The sequence below is a fragment of the Lycorma delicatula genome, chromosome 9 (assembly GCF_047948215.1).
Source record: "Lycorma delicatula isolate Av1 chromosome 9, ASM4794821v1, whole genome shotgun sequence".
Taxonomy (NCBI): Eukaryota; Metazoa; Arthropoda; class Insecta; order Hemiptera; family Fulgoridae; genus Lycorma; species Lycorma delicatula.
The window spans coordinates 77,083,727-77,104,984 of record NC_134463.1 but is presented as its reverse complement, the minus strand read 5'-3'; the positions used below and the strand labels follow the sequence as shown (position 1 = coordinate 77,104,984).

At 28.6% G+C, this 21,258-nt stretch overlaps 1 protein-coding gene across 1 annotated transcript in view; it reads left to right on the top strand.

The window, feature by feature from the left end:
• Positions 1–3,503: 3,503 nt before the first annotated feature.
• The window catches only part of LOC142330040 (cubilin-like), a 43,939-nt gene continuing 26,184 nt past the window's right edge, over positions 3,504–21,258 (top strand). Inside the window, exons 1-2 of the mRNA XM_075375051.1 lie at positions 3,504–3,636; positions 14,575–14,792. Of these exons, the coding sequence (XP_075231166.1) occupies positions 14,591–14,792 (202 nt within the window). The 5' untranslated portion in view covers positions 3,504–3,636; positions 14,575–14,590. The remainder of the gene's footprint in view (positions 3,637–14,574; positions 14,793–21,258) is intronic.

The following is a 21,258-nucleotide window of genomic DNA, read 5'->3' as shown; positions in this document are numbered from 1 at the left end:
GTCAAAACTTATTGTACGGTACTTTTAAATTTCTATTAATCTTATATAGCGTGTAGTCAATTCCCCTCCCTATATTTAACATTATGCCTTCTCTGGCCTTCTTGTTTATTTGTTATTAATGATTATGCTTATCTTTTAATTTTATTTATCTCTTTCATGTTTTCAATAAATTGAGGTTCTTTAAAAGAACATCACCTTGATTGTTGATTTGTTCATTTATGATTGTTTTATTTGTTACTTGTTAATTTAAAGATTTCTAAATTTTCTAAACTGTTCATTCTTCTTCCTATAACACATTTGTGAATTAATTTCATTGATACTTTCATTTTCATTGGGGTATGTGCTTCTTTTATTAAATGTACTGCATATTTGGAATTTTTTTTTTTTTTTGAAAGATCTCATACGTTCGTTATATCTTAATTTTTATTTTCTTTCCATTTGCCCATTGTATGTTGCATTGCATTTACATTTTATTTTGTATATCCTATTAATGTTGTATGTATCCTCTACTGTGTTACTATTAATAGTCTTTTTTAATGTATTATTTGTATATATAGCCATTTTTGTATTATATTTATTAAAGAATTGTTTAATTGGGTAAATTTCTTTACCAGTAAACGTTAATTTACTCCATTTAAATGTTTCTTTGTCATTCATTGTTTTAATTTCATTTAAGTTATTTCTGGTTTTTTTTCATTTTCTGATCATTTCTTTTTATACCCATTATTTTCTACTATTTGAAAAATAGTGTATAATTTTTTTTAAATGCTGGTTTCTTTAAGAGTAATTTATGTAATCTATCTATCATGTATCTCAAAGCCGTTAATTTATGCGCCATTGGATGATTTGAATCGTAAGTTATGATGTTATCTGTATAGGTTCCTTTTGTATATATTTCAAAATCTAAATTATTATTTCTTTTTATTGTTAGATCTTCTTTTCCTGTTTAGCTTCCGGTAACTACTGTTCAGATAATACTTCAGATATGTATGAGTATAAATGAAGTGTAGTCTTGTACATTCTCAGTTCAACCATTCCTGAGATGTGTCGTTAATTGAAACCCAACCACCAAAGAACACCGGTATCCATGATCTAGTATTCAAATCCGTGTAAAAATAACTGGCTTTACTAGGACTTGAACGCTGGAACTCTCGACTTCCAAATCAGCTGATTTGGGAAGACGCGTTCACCACTAGACCACTAGGTGGGTTTATTGTTAGATCTAAAAAAATTAATAGTTTCATTTTTCTGTTTTTCCATTGTATATTTAATGGTATGGTGGAATTTGTTCATTTCTTATGCTTCAACAAGCGATAAAGGAATGAAGCTAAGAAAGGTAAACAGTACTCAACATAGAAAATTTCTTTTCATAACCTAAGCTTGTTCTCAGTTGGCTTTTTAATTACTAGACAAAAATAAATTTTTATTGCAACATAAATTTTTAATCTAGTCATACAAAATCAATAATGTGTTATTATCTTGAATAAAATAAAATGAAATAAATACCTTTTGCCTTATTTTAAGAGCAAATGCATCACAACTGTTTAAGAAGGTATTCGGACTTAAGAATACAATTTTAATACTGTTTAACCCATTTAATGATTACTTTTTAAGAAACTTTCTTACCATGAATTAGGTATTTCTCCAAGTATTGTTGAATTAAATATCCTAACAAATTTCAGTATGGTATCTCAACTAGAATAAAATATGCAGGTATTAAAAATTTCACCAATTTCATTCCATAAAGAATTTATGAGAAAATATCTGTCCGTAGATAGTTTTGTACCCAATGGCAACATTCCTGCTAGGTTTCACACTCCCAGTTCTTATAAACTGGTAAAAACACTATTTTGAATAATTTTTTTAGTTTAGGTTGTTAAACAAATTTTGCTAACTTTTCCCAAAGACATCCTTAAAAATAACATTACCAAATGTCAGTATTGTAGCTACGTAAGAAATAAATGAAATGAATGACTAAGTAAGGGCTCTCCCATTTTATGACATATGAAAACTTTACTCTCCAATTTTATCTTTTTCATTTAATGTATTGTTATTCATACCACACAATGTAATCTTGACAATATACTTTTTGATATATTATTTATTGTATATATAATTCAAGCCGTTTACTATTTTATTCATTCTTTTGTCATATGTGTTACACAATATATATTTCAATTTTGATATTGCATTTAGATGATATAACAATGGCTGTCATGTTTGAATTGTTTTTTTTTAATAGAAGATAAAGTTTTTTTTTTATCAAAAATATATTCCAATAATGTTTATTATAAATTTATCAGTAATTAATTTTTTAGAAATGTAAATTAAATGTTTAAGCAACCAATTTAGAAAAAAGTATTATAAAAAAAATATTACAATATAAAAATATTTTGTTTTTTTAATATTGTTTATAAATTATTTTTTTTTTAAAGTTATTTTTTTTCAATTTTTTTTTCAACCATTATAAATTTCTTATCATTGATAAATATTTATCTGTAGATGCCGTTTACTATTTTATTCATTCTTTTGTCATATGTGTTACACAATATATATTTCAATTTTGATATTGCATTTAGATGATATAACAATGGCTGTCATGTTTGAATTGTTTTTTTTTAATAGAAGATAAAGTTTTTTTTTTTATCAAAAATATATTCCAATAATGTTTATTATAAATTTATCAGTAATTAATTTTTTAGAAATGTAAATTAAATGTTTAAGCAACCAATTTAGAAAAAAGTATTATAAAAAAAATATTACAATATAAAAATATTTTGTTTTTTTAATATTGTTTATAAATTATTTTTTTTTTAAAGTTATTTTTTTTCAATTTTTTTTTCAACCATTATAAATTTCTTATCATTGATAAATATTTATCTGTAGATAGATCATAGGCTTTAAAGTAAAATATAAATGTTCTGGATTTGACCCCAATTCCTTTTGAATGAAAGGAGACTTTGTGAAGTCTTTCATGAAGATCAGTGATGTGGTACTAAACTACACAGATAACTTTTTTTTAAATCGCATTAATTTAAGTTATTTTTTATAAAACCTATTCTAAATAGGAGCTACAACAGAAACAAATGTTTATTTGTTAAAGAAATATTTATTAATATTACATATTGTAAAAAAAATTAAATATAAAAGTTTAAGTTGTAAATCTATTTTATTTTCCTTACTATTTAATTTAATCAAATATCTTACTAAAGAATTGTAAATTCTTGTATACAATAGATGAATAAGAAATCTACATCTGAAAAGTATTGAATTAAACTTTCATGAATCATATCTTTACAAATTAACTTCGTATAAAAAATTTTGTCTTTTTATTTGTTATTACAATATACCTATTACATATATATTGTTTACTTTTTTGTTACAGATTGTGGATGGGAATGCAAAAACAGATCTTAGTAATAGAAAAGAACCAGGTTTATTTTGTGGTGAAACAGAGCAACCACAAACATTTATATCTGAGACAAGTTTTGTAAAATTATTATTTCACGTCGATAATTTCACAGATCAAACGTACTTCAGTTTTGATTCAAGAGCAGAACAACAATTTGATGTTTACCTAAGATATGGTCAACATCCTGAATTATATCCAAATAGGAGAGGTCAAGTAGTACCAGGGTAAGTTAACATAAACTGATATTTGGTTTTTATTAAACTATAAATATTATACAGAAAAACCAGTTATTACTAACAAATGTGATTTTTTTATTGATTTATAAACAGAATTTTTCAGTCCTTTTCAGTTATATTTATTTAATTTCTGCTTCAAGATTATAATGACTCAACATGCTATACATTCAATCATTTACTTTTCAACCAACAAAGTATCCTATTCCAGTATTTGTGTAACTTTTATTTGTAATGTTATATGAAGTACAAGTACATATGAGGATACGGCCTTGGTTTTTTTTTTTTTAGCATAAACTCAGAAAAAGTGGAACAATTATAGAAATAAAGACAGTCTCTCAGGCATCAAAGTGAACATTGATTTGCTAAACCTATGATAAAATGCTTAGGACTGTATTCAGTTTAAATGCATATAAGCATATGCACCTTGCTTCTCACACAAATGCTCAACAGTTGAAAAGTGAAATATAGGACATTTATTTGGCTAATCAATGATAAATGTATTTGCTTGCTTACTTAAACGTAGCTCTATTGCTTTTGATTAAATTTTCGTAACATGGCACCATTGGTATTTTATATACAAAATATAAATAATTACAGTTCAGCTTATCAACAATTAATTAACTCTATTGTTGCACAAATTAAATGCTGAGAGCAAGTGAATCGCTTGATGTAAACAAAAAATGTTTCCATTGTACTTAGCTTTGGATAAAATGGGAAGGGGTGAATAACACTTAAATGTATTAACATTAGTAACAGGTATCAACCCGCTAAATTCATTTAGCTGTGTGAAAATAATTCAAGTAATTTGAAAATAAATATTTTACTGACCTTCAGAATTTTATCAATTCTCATCACAAAAATTCACAACCCTATTTTACTAAGGACAATGAGAATCTAAATAAATGCATAAGAAATATGTAAACAATTAAAAAACACAGTTAAAATGAATCTCCTACTAAGTGATGCATTGTACATAATGCAATGAAAGTTTACCCAAATTTCTGTATTGATTATTATGCAATCAGTTTAAACTGAATGCGAATGTTACTTTACTGTGTTATTTCTTGTGTAGACATTTTTTGAGACTAAGTAAATCAAGGTTGGTCATATATAACTGATTGTAGTCTAAGAGATTTTAGAAAAAGGATTGAATTTGTGTAAGAATTTATTTAAATCAGTTCACTGTAGTCAATAACTTATTTGTTTTTAAACAATAATGCATACCATTTCAAACAAAACCAATCAGCTTGAATGGTTTCATTGATGAATCAATATTTTAATTTCCCGTTGGTATCTAAGAAGCTTAATAGTTATATTTTAGATATAAAGAGTAAACATTCAGTCTATATTGATGAAATTCCCTGTATTTTAAAAGTAGTAGTTGGTGCTATTATTTGCCTCTTACAAGTTTAATAAATGAATCTTTCAACTGTGGATTATTTCCTAGCTGCCTACTTCTGTTATTTCCCTTCTTAAGAAGGTTCGACATGTAATTTAGAAAACAAAAGGTCAATTTCATTATTATCCGTATTTTCTAAAGTGTTGAAAAAATTATGAAAAATAAAATAAATTTTTAACATTTCTTAAAAAGTATACCATTTAATAAACTATCAGCATGGTTTTATGAAAAACATTGCCTGACACTTATGAAAAAAGTCTTTAGCTCATCAGGCTGGTCTAGTGACAAACTTGTCATTGCAAAGCAGTTATTTTTCACATCACCAAGAAGGGATTTGGATTTTGTTTATATTAAAAAAATACTTTTCTGACAAATGTAATAATGTACTGTTTCTAAATAAAATTCAATTTTTTTTTAACCTTTCTCTTTATTGAACTAACTTATCATACATAATTTTATTCAGAATTAAATCCTGTACAAGTTTAATTTTAATGTTTTATATTATTTACCCATTTAACAAAGGTATTGTACATCAAACATAAAAAAACATGGTTTTTTACCCCCAATTTATTGGTTTTTATCCCTGATTTCTAAAAAAAACTACTGCAAATATGGTTCTGCAACCTATTCAATTCAATTTTTCAGGTCAAAACCCATAAGAATCAATCATTTTGCCCCTTAATTAACGTTCTAAAAATTTCACTATGACCTCTTTTCACCAAGGAAGCTGAAATCCAAGCGAAATCGTGTGTGTGTGTGTATGTGTGTGTGTGTGTGTGTGTGTGTGTGTGTGTGTGTGTGTGTGCACATACAAATAATCACGTAGTCAGATCAGATGACCGTGGAAGCCACCGCTATCAAGCTTTATCATTGAATTCATGCCGACCAATCCTGTAATTACAGATTCACATTTAGCAAATTTTAAAATACAAAAGGGATTTGTTTAGAAGTCACCATCTTTGCTACTGGCACTGTAAATAGGAAAGATAGTGAATCAATCTAAGGCCAAGCATAAAACTAAAACTGTCCAAGAGATATAACAGATTAAAACCCTGATATTCTTTTTTTTTACATCCAGTTATGTACATCCCAACCTCATAGGGGAAGACACCTGCCTTGTGACACTTCCGGTCGCCATACCACTCCCCCATTTCAGTTATGTACATCCCATGCCAAATTTATAATGTGCATGAGGAATGGTGTTTATTGCCTCTTTCATTGGGCCAAATATATTACTGCATTTCAGCAAGCCAAGCTTCTGATATTGAAAGTACAAGTGATACTTTCTGTTCACCATATGGAATGGCTGTATGTGTACACCATTATTCTCAAAGAGAGACTGGTTATTATTACTATGTTCCTCACATGCTTTACATGCATCACAGTTGCAATAATGATGAGAGATATTGTAAAGAACTAAATTAATACACCCCTTTTTATGAGGAGAAAAGACACACTGTCTTCACTCAGTAGTGGAAAACTACTAAAACTATGGGACTTTAATAGAACTTACAGCCTGCTGTGAAGGAGTATAACTTCATGTAAAAATAAAGTAAGAAATTCATATTGAAAATTATTTTTATTTTTAAAATTATTACATTGAATAAGTATTTTTCTTGTTTTTAACAGATGCTAGTTTTGATGAAATAGTATATTCAATTATGCAATTTATTTGACGTTATTGATATGGTGAAATTCAACTTTATATATTGTAACAATTAGAAAGAATGTAAACTATAGTTTTTCATGTTAAAGAAATGAAGTGTAGTGTAACTTAATACTGTACATTTATAAATTAATTTAAGTTAAATGAAGTAAAATAAGTTGCAGTATAAGAACAAACAATATTGTTTTATTTTTTATTAGTCACAAAATGGAAATAATAAATGGATGAAATGGAATAAAATGAGATTTGCTCATTCAGTGTGAGTGTAAAATGAAACTGGTAGAATATAGCAGTAATACTAAATTCTATAGAAGTCATTTAACAATCTTCTAATTAATCAAAAGTTTTCATTCTTCTCTGTTACTTTGTTACTTTACTTACTTCTTGGCAACGCAGAACATTGCCATTAGTCCACATTATATCCTTCTTTGACTTTATCCCAACAAAATTTTCTACCATTTATTATAAAATGGTAGCCAATATATAAGATTGCAGCCTTTTAATTTTTCTTTTGTTTTTATAATTTATTAACTTTTTTCTTTCTTTGGATAATTAATTTACCATATAAGCTGTTCCAGCTTGTGCATGAAATGGAAATTTTGTAGTATATGAAAGATGCCATGCTTGACTGGGATTCGAACCTGAAACCTCTGGATGAAAGGCTAAGATAATATCATTCCTCCATGAAGATCAACATTGTAATTTACATTAGATCTATATGCATTTTTTAATTTTATTTTAATGTAATACTAAAATAAATAAATCTAATCAATTGGTGGAGTATTAATCAGCATTTAACTAATTAAATAAGGGTAAGTAACTAATATTACTACCCTCTAGGAAGTTGTGTGATCCAGGTATAACTTCAATAAAAGGTATGATTAATTGTATCAGGATTTTAATAAGTGCATTATGGTATACTTGGGTCAATGATGTTCAGTTAGTGGTACTCTCACAGGATTTAGCTGTAGCAAGTTCAATTAGTACTGAGTCTTTGCACAACATCAAGTATGATGTTTTTAAGAACATAACTACTACAGCAGGTTCAGCTTGTCATATTTACTAATAACATAGCATTGTTCATAGTCATCAATTAGTATTTATAGGAGAATGTCTTACATGAACAAGAAGAGTTAAGATTGAACTTGCAAATCACAGAATGGGAGTTTTTTAACTATCATTAAAAAAGACAAGAAATCAGTTATGTTGATTCTGTGAAAAACATCTAAGTATAAAGTTATTTTGGGATGCAGATTGATACTAGATAACTTCAAGGAAGAGAACACCTCAGAATGGTGTTTGTGTGCGATCACTTACTGCAGGATGCCAGAGAAAACTCAGTGTGCTTTTCCCAGATAACATCATACAGAATTTGCTGTGGACAGACAGGTGTGGCATGCAGTGTCCACGATGTTGGTCAAAGTTATCCATATGAAGATGATGGAAGAAGTACATGGGAGAATAATTTCCTCAAATCTCCCTTGGGGCTGTATTCATATTAAATCAGATCCAGCCCTGAGCTGGTGTAATAAACAAAAAAACAAGGTAGTAACATCTGGCTTTTTGAAGATGATGGATATAAAACACCGATGTCCAAAATTATGTTTAATAAACAAGTAGTACCTGTAGATCGTTGAAGTCGAATTGTGCCAAGTATGTTTTCATTTTATACTGTTGGCATTTATTAGCGACAAAATGACTGTAATATCAATACTTGATGTGATGATATGATTGATAGGGAACATTCTTGCTTGAGAATTAATATGGGAGACCACAGTATTGGTGGTAAGTAGGTTCCCAACACTCATTACATCTTTCAAGTTTATAACAACCTCTCATTTTAGGTCCAGAAATTTAATTAACTTGGGAGCTGGATTACCAGAACTGTAGAACCTTGGCAGAAATTACAACTCTCACAAAAATGAACAGAAAAATCACTACTCAATATGAGTTACTTATTTGTAAACAGAAAACTTTTATTTTATGTAAGACAGATTCATTAAGACATGTATTTACTCTGTATAGAAAGGTAAACCCTACTAATGCAGTTTATGTGCAGTTGGAAGGCCTTTATTTTCAAATGTTGATATTAAGAAGTAGAGGATTTAATAGAGAACATGCCCTTAATAAGGAGATTCTAAGATGTACAGATGAGATCGAAAGTTTCTGACATCAAAAGACAAAACTTTTTACTTTAGTCATATGTATTTAGGAAATTAATATGGTTCATTACAAGGAAACTATATGGAAGTCAAACAATGGAAGAAGAATTATCTAGAATAATATTGATTAATGTCTCTTAAAATTAAAAAAAAGATAAATAATTAAGAAAGAATAATGGTTCTTTTTTTAACTGCATAGTTAGCTAATCTTCATATACTTTTTATTTCTTTTTTCTATTAATTCATGTGAAATGAATGAAGGAAAAGAGATTTTTATAAAATGGAAATTTTTGTACTCATACTCCTACAATTCAGACCCTAAGCTGCTAAAAAAAAAATGAGATATTCTTTAACTTTTCAAGGTCTCATTTTTTTTCAATTTGTTATAGAATGTATGGCATGCTTTTTACTGCATGCTTAATTTATAATTTTTTTTTTTAATTCATATGAGAGCTTATAGATCTAACCTAAATGTCATCATCATCATCGTCATCTTCAATATCTGGTGTTAAAATTCCACTTCCTCTAACCAGATGTACAAAACCAATTTCCTTTTCTTTGTATACTTTCCACATAAATGCTTTTTCTTCTTTAATCCTGCACATAACTTACTCATTCCTCACTTTAAGCTAAGTATAAAATAATTAAGAGTCAACCAGGTAGGTTTTCTATTACTAGATTTACTTACAGTTTAAAATTTCTACGTATAATGTTATATAGTCAAAATTTTATTTATTTAAATCTCTGTTACACTATTATGTGTATAAATTAATGAAGATGACAGTAATAATAATTTATAACAAGGTATGATGGCAACAATCACTTTCAATAAAGTGTAATGAAAATAATAACTACATAAGTTATTATTACAAAGTTACAAAGTTATTTCAAAATGTTCTCTACAGACTACATTAACATAAAAACTTAGAAATCAAGGAATGTAGAAATGGAAACTGTTAAAAAATCATTCAGCGAGTTGTAATGTGCTAATTGATAATGTTAATGTGCTATATTGAATTGATAAATTTTTTTTCCCATTAAAATCAGTTCATTTGTCTGAAAATATTATTCTTACCTATGCAATTAGCAGTAAGGTAAGATTTACATAACCATATTACAGGTGTTTTTTTTTTTTACTTTCCCTGTTTTCTGAAGTCTTTAAAGATGTTGCTTTAAAAGAAAAATTATTCTGCTCTTATTACTGTTGACCTATTTCCATTATAATTCTTGTTGAACTAAGAAGGTCTTAGTTCAATATAAGGCTTAATATAAGCCTTATATTTAGAACAAAATAAAAAATAATTATGAAAAGCAAGTATAACTAAATTAATATATTTTTACTTTTATTAGTTGTCTTTTAAATTTAGCTAAAATTAGCCAACCACTAATCCTAGATTAGATAAAATTTATTTTTGAATGAACTGTTTAATTATGAGTTCCATACTTTTCCAAAAAAATTTATTTTCAACCATGAAACAGCAATTTATTGAAGAATAAAAATCTACAAATCATATCTGTAAAACCATTTACAATTACTGAAAAAAAAATTATATATTTATAATGTATATAATGAAAATAAAAGCTTGTGTTGGAGCAGGTCGAAACTGCATTACTATTGAACCTGAAAACATCTACAGCCATCTAATAGGACAACAAGAATAACAACCGTTGTACTTTTATTTATGCACATTTAATTTATTACTTAACTGTAAAAACAAGAATTTTACTTTAGGTATATTTTTAAACTAAAAAAATCCTAACTAGTTTTTAAATGTTATTGTATTCATAAATACACTAAATCAGATGTTCAGTTCTCCTTGTTCAATATTTAGAATTTCTTCATACACACTGTAGTTAAATATTTTCAGTTTAAAATATTTAATACTTCACCAATGAATTTTTTTCAAAATATGAAATTAAAAGAAAGTAGATTTATCAAGTTATAATTTTTTTATAAATTAGAAAAGACTGAATGAATTGAAACAAGTTAAAAAGCTTTCAATTCAATTTATTATTTTATTCTTTTTTTACATACAAAGTTACACAAAACATAATACATTTTATTTTTACTGATGATAATTCTCTTGATTTTTTTTTTAATACTGAAAATGCTATTTTATTTAAATTAAATTCCCTGCAAATTTTATTCAGTATGAGTTTTTGCTTCTTTACATTTTGCTTCCTGTAAAATTTATTTATTTGCATTTATCTTATGGAATGGAAGCCTTCAGGAGGTTTAGACAATCACTAAAATTCAGAGAAAAAGATTTTAACTTATTTCAACCATTACAATTATATCATACTTTCAATTTTAATTAAAGGATTCAATAAACTACTCCCATTAAAATATTGTCTATCAGATGTTTTTGTTTTAGATTAGGTAACATCACTGTTTATAGTCACATGTTATAACATTGTATATTACAGAGGTCTTCATATATCTAATGCACCTTTTTTATCTGGGGCTGCATTTCTTATTGGTGTGTAATGATTGTAATTATAGCTCATCACTTTCATAGATTCCTTGGCTAGGATGTTATTATTCAAACCAGCAACATAATAACAACTGGAAGACAGTATTGAGCAGCCATTAGTATTGAAATTTGTGTGTGTGTGTGTGTCTCTGTGTGTGTGTGTGTGTGTGTGTGTGTGTGTGTGTGTGTGTGTGTGTGTGTGTTTATTTCTTCTTTGTACAAATTAAAGGAAGTATTGTGAATCACAAAAAATTTTGGTTTTCCAGATTTCAATGGAAATATCCATTTTGATCATCCCTGAATCCATTTTGACTAGTTTTGGTGTGATGTCTGTATGTACGTACATATGTATCTTGCATAATTAAAAAAACGATTAGTCGTAGGATGTTTAAATTTTGGATTTAACACTGTTGTAACATCTAGTTGTGCACCTCTCCTTTTTAATGCAATCGACTAGACCAAAAGTATCCAAAAAAGCCCAATTTATTTGGATTTTGGACTTTTTCCTAACTGCAGTATAATAAGCCCTCATTGAGAGCTTTTCAAAGATATATCATAAGTGATACTTATTTTCATTGGTTCCAGAGTAATAGCCAAGTAAAATTTTAATTAATGAAATATTTGGATCTTACAAGGGAAAGGCATATCGGTTTGAATCAGACTTCATCTCCTTCTTTTTAACTTTTTTTTTAATTTAAATATATTGATTTATTAATAGTTATTAACCTCTGATTGTAAACAAAAATTATGTTTTTATTTAATAATAATTCAATAACAACAAAAAAAAATATAAAAAATATCAAAGTTATTAATAAAATAAAATTTTATGTACTTTTCATTTAAAAAAAAAATGTGTGTATGTAATTTAATAGGTATACAAGGAAATTATGTGGTGTCCACATCAGATTTTAATTATCCATATACATATGTGTGAGTGTGCATGTGTATAGAACATTAGTAGCAATATAAATTAAGAATTAAGTTGTACTGATGGACCAGTAACTTTATTTTGGTCATTTTTTCAAGTAACTATTTGAAGAGCATCAAGTTTTTGTCAGTTTTTCATAATTTTATATGAAGTACTGTTTCCAACCTCCATTTTTGTTTAATAATTATTATTTATCATTTAAATAAAGTATATTTTAAGTATTAAATAACTTGAAGCATGTATACCACAATAATGCACAAAGGCTATTCCAGTTGGTTATTGAATAAACGAGTTTCTATAGCAACATATCATGACAGCTACTAGCAGTTTATAATCTCATGACAAATCCATTTAATCCTTTTTCTTCAGTGTTGGTAAAATACTGAAACCTTATCATTTATATACCTACTAATTGTGAAGTAAATAATGTGATTCACTGCATGCAGGCAGTAGGAATAGTAGGACCCTAAACTAATGAGATGCAGTGACAATTTTGTCATGTTTACATTTAATATTATTGTGAGTAACAGTGAAGTAAGAATAGTAGAAATTCAAAAAGAAGCATACTGGGAGGAAACACAACGCTCAACTCTCTGGCTGATGAATGTGTGTGAAATGTTTATCACATTATGAATGATAAATGTTGTTTCATATCAAATTCAGTGTATATTCAGGCCAAATCTTACCACTTCTTTCCTTTCCTAAAAATCTGGCCAACTAATCAGCCACTTTAAAAGCTTATAGATGGGAAAGTGGCTGGCTATAGATGGGTTGCAGCAGAGTTATTTAATAGAATCTTGCATTTCATTGTGCAGTTAGTGCCTGAATGTGGAAGGCAACTGTAAGAAATACTGTAGATTTATAGTAACTTATGTAACAGTTAAGTCTTTTTCTCTGTGTTTTTTTATGTACAAGACTTTAATAAGAGTGAATATTAAAACATCTATCCTCTTGTATTGAAGAAAATCCTTATATTTTTACTCCAAATCATTGTATCTCTCCAAAGCGCAGTATGACTTTACTTTTGGAGTACATTTTTATTTTTTTAATTTTTCAAAATAATTCCACCACATTATACACTTCTACTCCCTTTGAAACCAATCTTCAATAAAACTGTGCCATGTTTCATTGGAGATCTGGGCATAACCATTATCTAAGGCCCTTAGGAGGTCATCATCGCTCATAAAATGCCTCCCTTTCAGTCTGTTCTTCACGTAAGAGAGCAGTGTAAAACCACATGAATCAAGGTCAGTACTAGGAAGGGTGCTCTAAGAGTTTTATTCCAATGATGGCCAAACACTTGGAACAAACTTTAGAACAATGCACTGGAGTGTTAATCGTGGTGAAGAAACCATGTTTCCATCCTTGAGTTTGGGCACAGCTTTTTGAGAGCTTCGACAACTATATGCAAACATTCCTCAGTATACTGTTACCTGTAACTATTTTCTGAATTTCCAACTCAAAACAGCTTAAAACTCCTCTAACACTAAAAAATACAGCCACCACTCTCTTCTTCATTGATCTGTATTTTTGAACAGCCACATGGTCTCCTCATCTTCAAACATTCACAATTTGTTTTGAGCCTTGGTCAGGATATCGTAATAGTAAAGCTAAGTTTCATCACCTGTTACAGTGCCGTTCACATGGGGAAATTTCACATTTTCAGCATTTCATAGCACCATGAAGCACGTGCCATCTGATTGTCAGTCAAGTTGTGAAGTAACCAAAGAGTACAAAGCTTTTTGACTTGAAGGTGATCTCACAGAATAGCACAAATGGCTGGTGCATTAATCCTTTTTTACACTGCAGCAAATATTCCTTCAGTCACAGACGAAGAAGGTTAACATGACCTTGGAGCATCCTCAAGCCCAAAATTCTTAGCCTCTTTCAAACTCTTGGTACCTCCTTAATATTGTTGTACAATGAGGACAATCCTCTCATTCCTCTAAATGCTGATTAACACCTAACCCATGCGCAAAATTTCCCAGTATTTTTTTTACTACTGACATCATTACCTCTTTTCACTAATACAGCTAAAAAATAAATAACATTGAAACAATGACTAGAGCGGCTAGAGTGCAAGTTGGGACCTGTCTAAACACATACTGACTTGTAACAGTTTGTGATGATCCATTTCGTCATATCACAAAAAATTCCAAGTGCCTTTTATAAAAGGCATTAAGCATAAGCATTTCATCATATGCATGGTCTCCTTTACACTAATTATATTATTTATATTTGTATTTTATTTTTATATTTTGTATAAATTTATAATACTCTTTTCTTTTTTGTTGCAGATCATATTGTGAAAGAATGTTTAGAGATTGTAGATTACAGACATGTTATGTACAAAGTCCAGCATACCCTGGGATATACCCCAGACATTTGCATTGTTCATATCATTTAAATACTAGATTACCTTTTATAAAATTGTATATAGAAAATGAAGAATTCAATATTGATGGACAGCGTTGTGAAAATATTATGACATGTCCTATGAGACCAATTTCTTCAGGTATACCTCAATATTTATTTTATTCTCACTACTTTAGATCTTTTTAATAAGACAGTTTTATATATATTTATAGCTTTAGCACAATTAACCTTGGAATAAAATTTTAAATTATAAATCATTTAGTGTTGCATGATTTTACTAAACAATCATAAATTATGGTTCCTTAAAACTTTTACTGAAAATTTGTTAAAATCATATTTAAAATAACAAAACACTAAACTTAAATTGTACTTCTTCATTTAATGTACCAGTGTTATGTATTTATATATTTAATACTATTCAAATGTCTTAGATGTTGGTATTCCTCCCCTCACCAGAAAGAATAAAAAAAAATGTCTTAGATGTGGTAGTATTGGTGAGAAATAAATCAGCCTTCAGACTGGACTAATCCTTACAAATAGACAAATACTAACTGAAATTTTTGCAAAGGGCAAATATTTAATTTTTATCTCCCTCTTTTACAAAAAATGAACAAAAATTTTAGTGCTTGCAACTTAATATGCACTTTGCATTTAAATTCACTTTAAGAGTTGAATTTATGAACTGCGATGATACATTTTTGTGCTTTATGTGATGCTTTCAGTAATATTTTTGGAATATAAGCTAGAAATTCAAAATTCGTAATTCTGTTTCCCCTTCTAGATGATTAAAAAGGAAACACCATTTTCTCATGACATTTTTTAATTAGTATCTCAGCCAAACTTTTTGTTGCCAATCAGTGTGTTATAAATACCGATTGAAATTAGGTATGCCACACCAATTCTATTTTACTCTTCTACATATGTTTAAAAGGGAAGCCATAATTTTTTTTTGGAAATTATTGAAGTTACTTTCATAGCTGAATTTTAGATTTTATTCAGAACTGAATTATAACATATTATGGGTGCTCCGAATTAACTGGATGATCCGCGAGGAGTGGTCTATAGTGGCTGGTTTTCTTCACGCCCTTACAGTGTGTAGGTCTGCAGAGGGAGTTTAATCGAGGTATTTGATCATAGTAGGATCCCGGGTGGCTAGGGTTCTGACCTAGGCTAAGGATTGGTTGGAGGCAGGCGCATTGGCATCATGCCACAGTTATATTTGTATCATTTGTGATTCAATTTCAGGCTCCCACTGGCAGGGGTGGCCATGCTGCCAGGGTATGGTAGCTCATGCAACCAGGGGCATGGCTTCATCCTGCCAGTGGTGGTCCCCAATTGTGACTTGGTAATGCTGCATGAGACTCCATGATGGGACCGGGTGGGAGAGCAGAGTTTGTCCTCGGCTCCTGTGTGGACGAGAATGAGGTTACGTTGCCCTTGTTGGGTATAGGTCTAAATTTCTATGTTGCATAAAACATAATTTTGATTGGTATGAGTTTTAGCACTGATCTTACAACTTGTTTGTTTTCAGAAGCATTCACAGTTACGAATAATGTTGTCAAATTTAGACTAGACACAGGGCTTGCACTTCCGCGGTCTCGGTTAGTTAGTTTGAGAGAATCATGTTAGGCTGGATGTGAAGGTCTCTGTTTGAGACCTATGTGAAGGCAAAATTTGATTTGTATTTACTGATGTAAATGTCTGCTGAGGCATTTATATTGGTGGCATCCCAACCGAGGCCTGGCTTATGAGAGTTGTAATCAGTTAGAGGGTCTAAAGATGACCTCCGGTAAAGCCCCTCAGGGCTTGGAATGGAGAGGGTGGTTGGCGACCGGTAACATCACAAGGTGGCTGCCTTTCCCTATGGGGTTGAGATGCTGTGAAATATATCTTTAATCAACTTCAAACCTTTTGTTTAAAGGAAAAATCCAAAATTAAATTTAAGAGTGCCATTAATCTTTCTTAGGTATAAAGCAAATTGTCATAGTTTTGACTGTCAAGATTTAATGACAATTAAGTTATACATTCAATACATGAAAGTTGTTATGCAAATAAAATCATTAGTTTTTAAAAATAATGACAATATGAATGGATGGAGTACGGAATACAAGTATAAAGTCAACATTCACATTAAAAAAAATAATTTTTAGTTAAAAATAAAAAAGTTTTATAAAATAGCAGAACCCAAATTAATTCAATACTTCACTGAGGAAAAACCATTTAAATGATCTTAAAAACATGTTTTATTCAATTCCTTTTTACTTCAGTTCAATTCTTTTCCTATTAAACTTTATATATAGTGATAGTTATAGTAACAATAATTTGTATTTTTGTTACATTATTAAATTGACAGGATATGTAACAGTATAAATTGTTTGTTTTTTTAATGATATTATATTTTTATAAATTGCATGTTAATTTTAAAATTTTACAATTCTTCCAGTGTTTTCTTAAAAAGTGGCTTCACCACTTTTCATTCCTTCAGGGTTGATAAAAAAATATTCTTTGTTAGCAGTACCTCACTACCTAAGATTTTCATCCTTAACCAGAAAGATTTTAAATTCCCAGTTGTTCCAGTCTTTACACCTCTTATCAACCATTTTTTAATTTACCCTGTTAGTGGTAATTAATAAAAATAATTTTTACTTTTTTTCCTAAACATTCGTCAATAATAACCAAACAGATTTCACCTTCTTAGCTATTTGGAAATAAGGAAAAAATTAATGAAAATCTTTTCTAAATTTTTTCAAATCAACAAAGACGAAAATAAAATTCAATTTTTATTGATAAAAACGAATTAATTATAAATATTCAAGTTCTACACATTTAGCTAAGACAATGTAACAGGATAAAAGGATTAGAATTGAGTAATTTTGTACAATTGTGCAGGTGTTGTAACTAACAAACATTCAAATAGATAGCAACACATTTAGGTCTATAGAAATGTCCTCTTAGCAGTTGATATATGTGCAAAGCTATTATCTGTTCAGAGCACCTCTGTACACCTATATATAATAGTACATTGCATTTCATAGTTCCATTAAATACATTCACCCACACACATATGAACCATGATACATGAATTGAAATTTGGAAACTTCATCTCCTAAAACCTGCTAGAACACTACCTGACACACAATCTATAATCATTTCTAAATGGTGTATTGTTTATTACAAATAACAGTAACTGAGAAAAAATTTCTAACACTAGTTATTTTTTCTGGGCCAGTCTTTCAGCATCTAGTACAATAGAAGATTGTATTTATATCAAGTATTCTTATCAATTTTATATTGTATTCTTTATCTGGTTGATAAAGAATTATCCGTTCAGTTTCTCTTCTTTTTCTCTATCAGTTCAATGTTATTGAACTCAAAATAAGATTGTTAGGTATTTTCTGATTATATTTTAGGTATTTCTGTATTATCTTATCAAACTTACTTTTTTTTTTTAAGAAAGCTTAATCCTTCGGCTACACCGAAGCTTGATTTTTTAAAGAAAGCTGCCTTATGAAAGTCTAACTTTGTTATATTTTTTTTTTAATTTCTGATACTAATATTATTTACTTCTGTCTAGTTTTTTATTTTACCTTTTATGACTGTATAGGATCATTTTAGTCAGTTCATTATCCAAGTCTCTTAGAAGGGGCTGTTTAGGGCTTGCAGTCTTTCCAATACTTTTTCATATATTCCAATCTTTGTGCCCTTTCTGGTGTTGATGTTTGTGTTGTGAGTTTCTTTCTTCTGAGTGTGAACCAAGTGCTTTTGTCCTTGATTTTTTTCATTTAATCTTATCTTGTCTGTGGTGTCTCCTGGTGTAAGGCCAATCTCCTTCAGATCCTCTCTTATTTGTCTGATCCATCTGCATCCTGTCTTGGTGTTTTTCTAGTCAAGATTGTACACTATGTCAGCTGTTTCAGAATTCTCAAATCTTGCATCCTCATGATGTTTCCAAAGAATCATAGTCTCCTATTACGTACAGCATCAATTATAGGTTCTAACTCTTTGTTACCATTCACTTAAAATTTAATTTCCTTAAATATAAAATTTGTGGCTCAAAAATTTCTAAAACTACTGGATCAAGTTCATTGAAATGAATGCTACAGTAGTGTACCTGAAGTTGTGCATGTAAAAATTTGATGAAAATTGGTTAAGTCGTTCTTCAGTAACACTCAATTTAAGCTTAATAACAGACAACTTCAAATTGATGTTATGTTGACTTTGTATTGGTATATTTTTCATACGTGCTTATTCATTGAGAGAAACAGCAACAAGTAAGTTTAAACTTGATGCTTTTGTATAGGGTCTACTATTATTTTTAATTATTTCATCAAATTACAGTTATAATAATTTAATTTAATAATAAAAACATACATTTTAATATTAAATTTTAAAAAATATACCACTTTGGTTTTCTCATTTAATCAACAATTTATATATTCCTTTCACAAAACATTATAGAAAATAATTATTCAAAAGAAAAAGCGAAAAGCCAGTATTTTTGCACAGAACTACACAAGAATCTTTTTTAATTTTTTCTTGTATTTCTTATTTATTTTCTTTCACTTGACATATGTTAACACACTTCTGAGCCAACTCTATAAATGTTTGATATTTGCACCTTATATAATTGAGTTACATTACACTTTCTTGTTCAATTTGAATCCAGTCATTCCTGTACAGTACTCTAAACTGATTTTCGTTTCTATCACACATTTAAATGTGATATAAGTAAGACAATGCAGTCACAGATTCTATTTCTTAAAAAAATTTAAAAGCAGAATTCATTTATTGTTTAAAAAATTATTAATTTTCATCAAGTTTCAATAATTAACATTACCCTTTGCAACTGTCAACACCATTCTAAATTGAATACTATTAGAAAATTCTTTTTTTTATTTTGAATCAGATATTACATCATTTTAAAACCAATAATAGTTGTTTTTCAACTACAACATACAATTACATTATATCCATTTACAAACAACTGTGATTAATGTTAATTTTTTTTTTAGTGGGTCATCTACTGAAGTAAGTAATAGCCGGATTTATGGATGTTTTTTCTGCTACTCTTTTATGCTCTTTTTTTCCACATTTTATTAATCTGTTACCCAAAATCATTAAATCTCCCAGTTCTTAACGTTTGACTAAGAATATGGAAAGGGTCCTCTTTTTTCTAACTCTCCATATGAATACCCCTAGAAGGAGTGAGTACTGGATAGCTTCCCCAGATGTGTCCATACACTTCATTAATCACTGTCTTATTTATTGATCTATCAGCTAAACAGAATTTTCTTTTTAATTATTTTATTTACTCAAAGGTATCTTTATTTTTATGTATTTCTCATATTTAATATTTTACAATAAATTATGTAACCAAAGATTTTATTTATTTTTTCATCAAAGTTTGATTAATTTTTCCAACCTCAGCACCAGTTTCTTTGCACTTAGTTTACTACTTTAGAAGATTATAATATTTATATTTTAGCCTGTTTCTTGAATTATTTTTAATAAATAACGTGTGATAATTTTGACTTTCTGTAGCAAAATTCATGACCTAATCTATAGACAACCATTTCATTTTGTTACTTTCTAATATTTTATTTGTTAAATTATGGGCAAGCCAATACTGGACAGTACACTCAAAGCATATTGTACAATATTGTCAAATATGTTAGCCTTATATTTTACTTCACTGCTATACAATTATGTTGTATAACTACAGTATATTATATAAAGCAAATCAGGTCAAAGTTTTTATGGATCTTGACATTTCATGATCCTCTCTAACAAAAGAATAAAATTTTATCACTTAAAATTTCAAAAGGATGAATGTATGTATGTTGGCATCTTTTTTGCTTGTTCTCCATATTTAATTGACCAATTTGTATGAAATCTGGTCTGATGATTTTTTTTATTTGGGCATTGATGCCATTTAATTTTGGTCACAATTGGTCAAGGGGATAGGAAGATTGGTCCAATATCTCCAAACTTTTATCAAAGGGTTGGTAAATTTTTTCAAATAATTTAATATCCCTTCCATTAAGATACTTTCCGGTGATGTTCAGGTGGTATTTGATACTTACCAAACGCCATTAAAAGAATCAAATTGATTATTCAAATTCCCATAAAGAGATAGGGGTAAAAAAACATTTCTTATAAATTATACTTTACATTTTTAAATTATACTTCTTAAAGCACATTTTCAAATTTAAATTTGTTATATGTATGATTTTATATAGGAAAAATAGAATAAATATCAACTGAACTCTTCCAATGTAATGAAACGTTTTTGCTACCATTTTTATCACATTTGTTTCATTTTGAAACCAAATAATTTATATATATAATAAATATATCAGATGGTTTTGAAAAATATGGATAGGGAAAATGAACTATAGTTCATTTTCTCCATCCATATTTTATTTTTTTTATTAAATCAGAAACTAAATTTTTTTATTTAAATCGAATCAGTGCACACCATTAATTATATTGTAATTCCAGTCCTGCAGAATAATTATTTATATTAACTATTCCAGAGTTAAAAATTTATTTTAGACCAACAAATAATAGGCATTCTCACGAACAAACACACAAGTTCACATGAA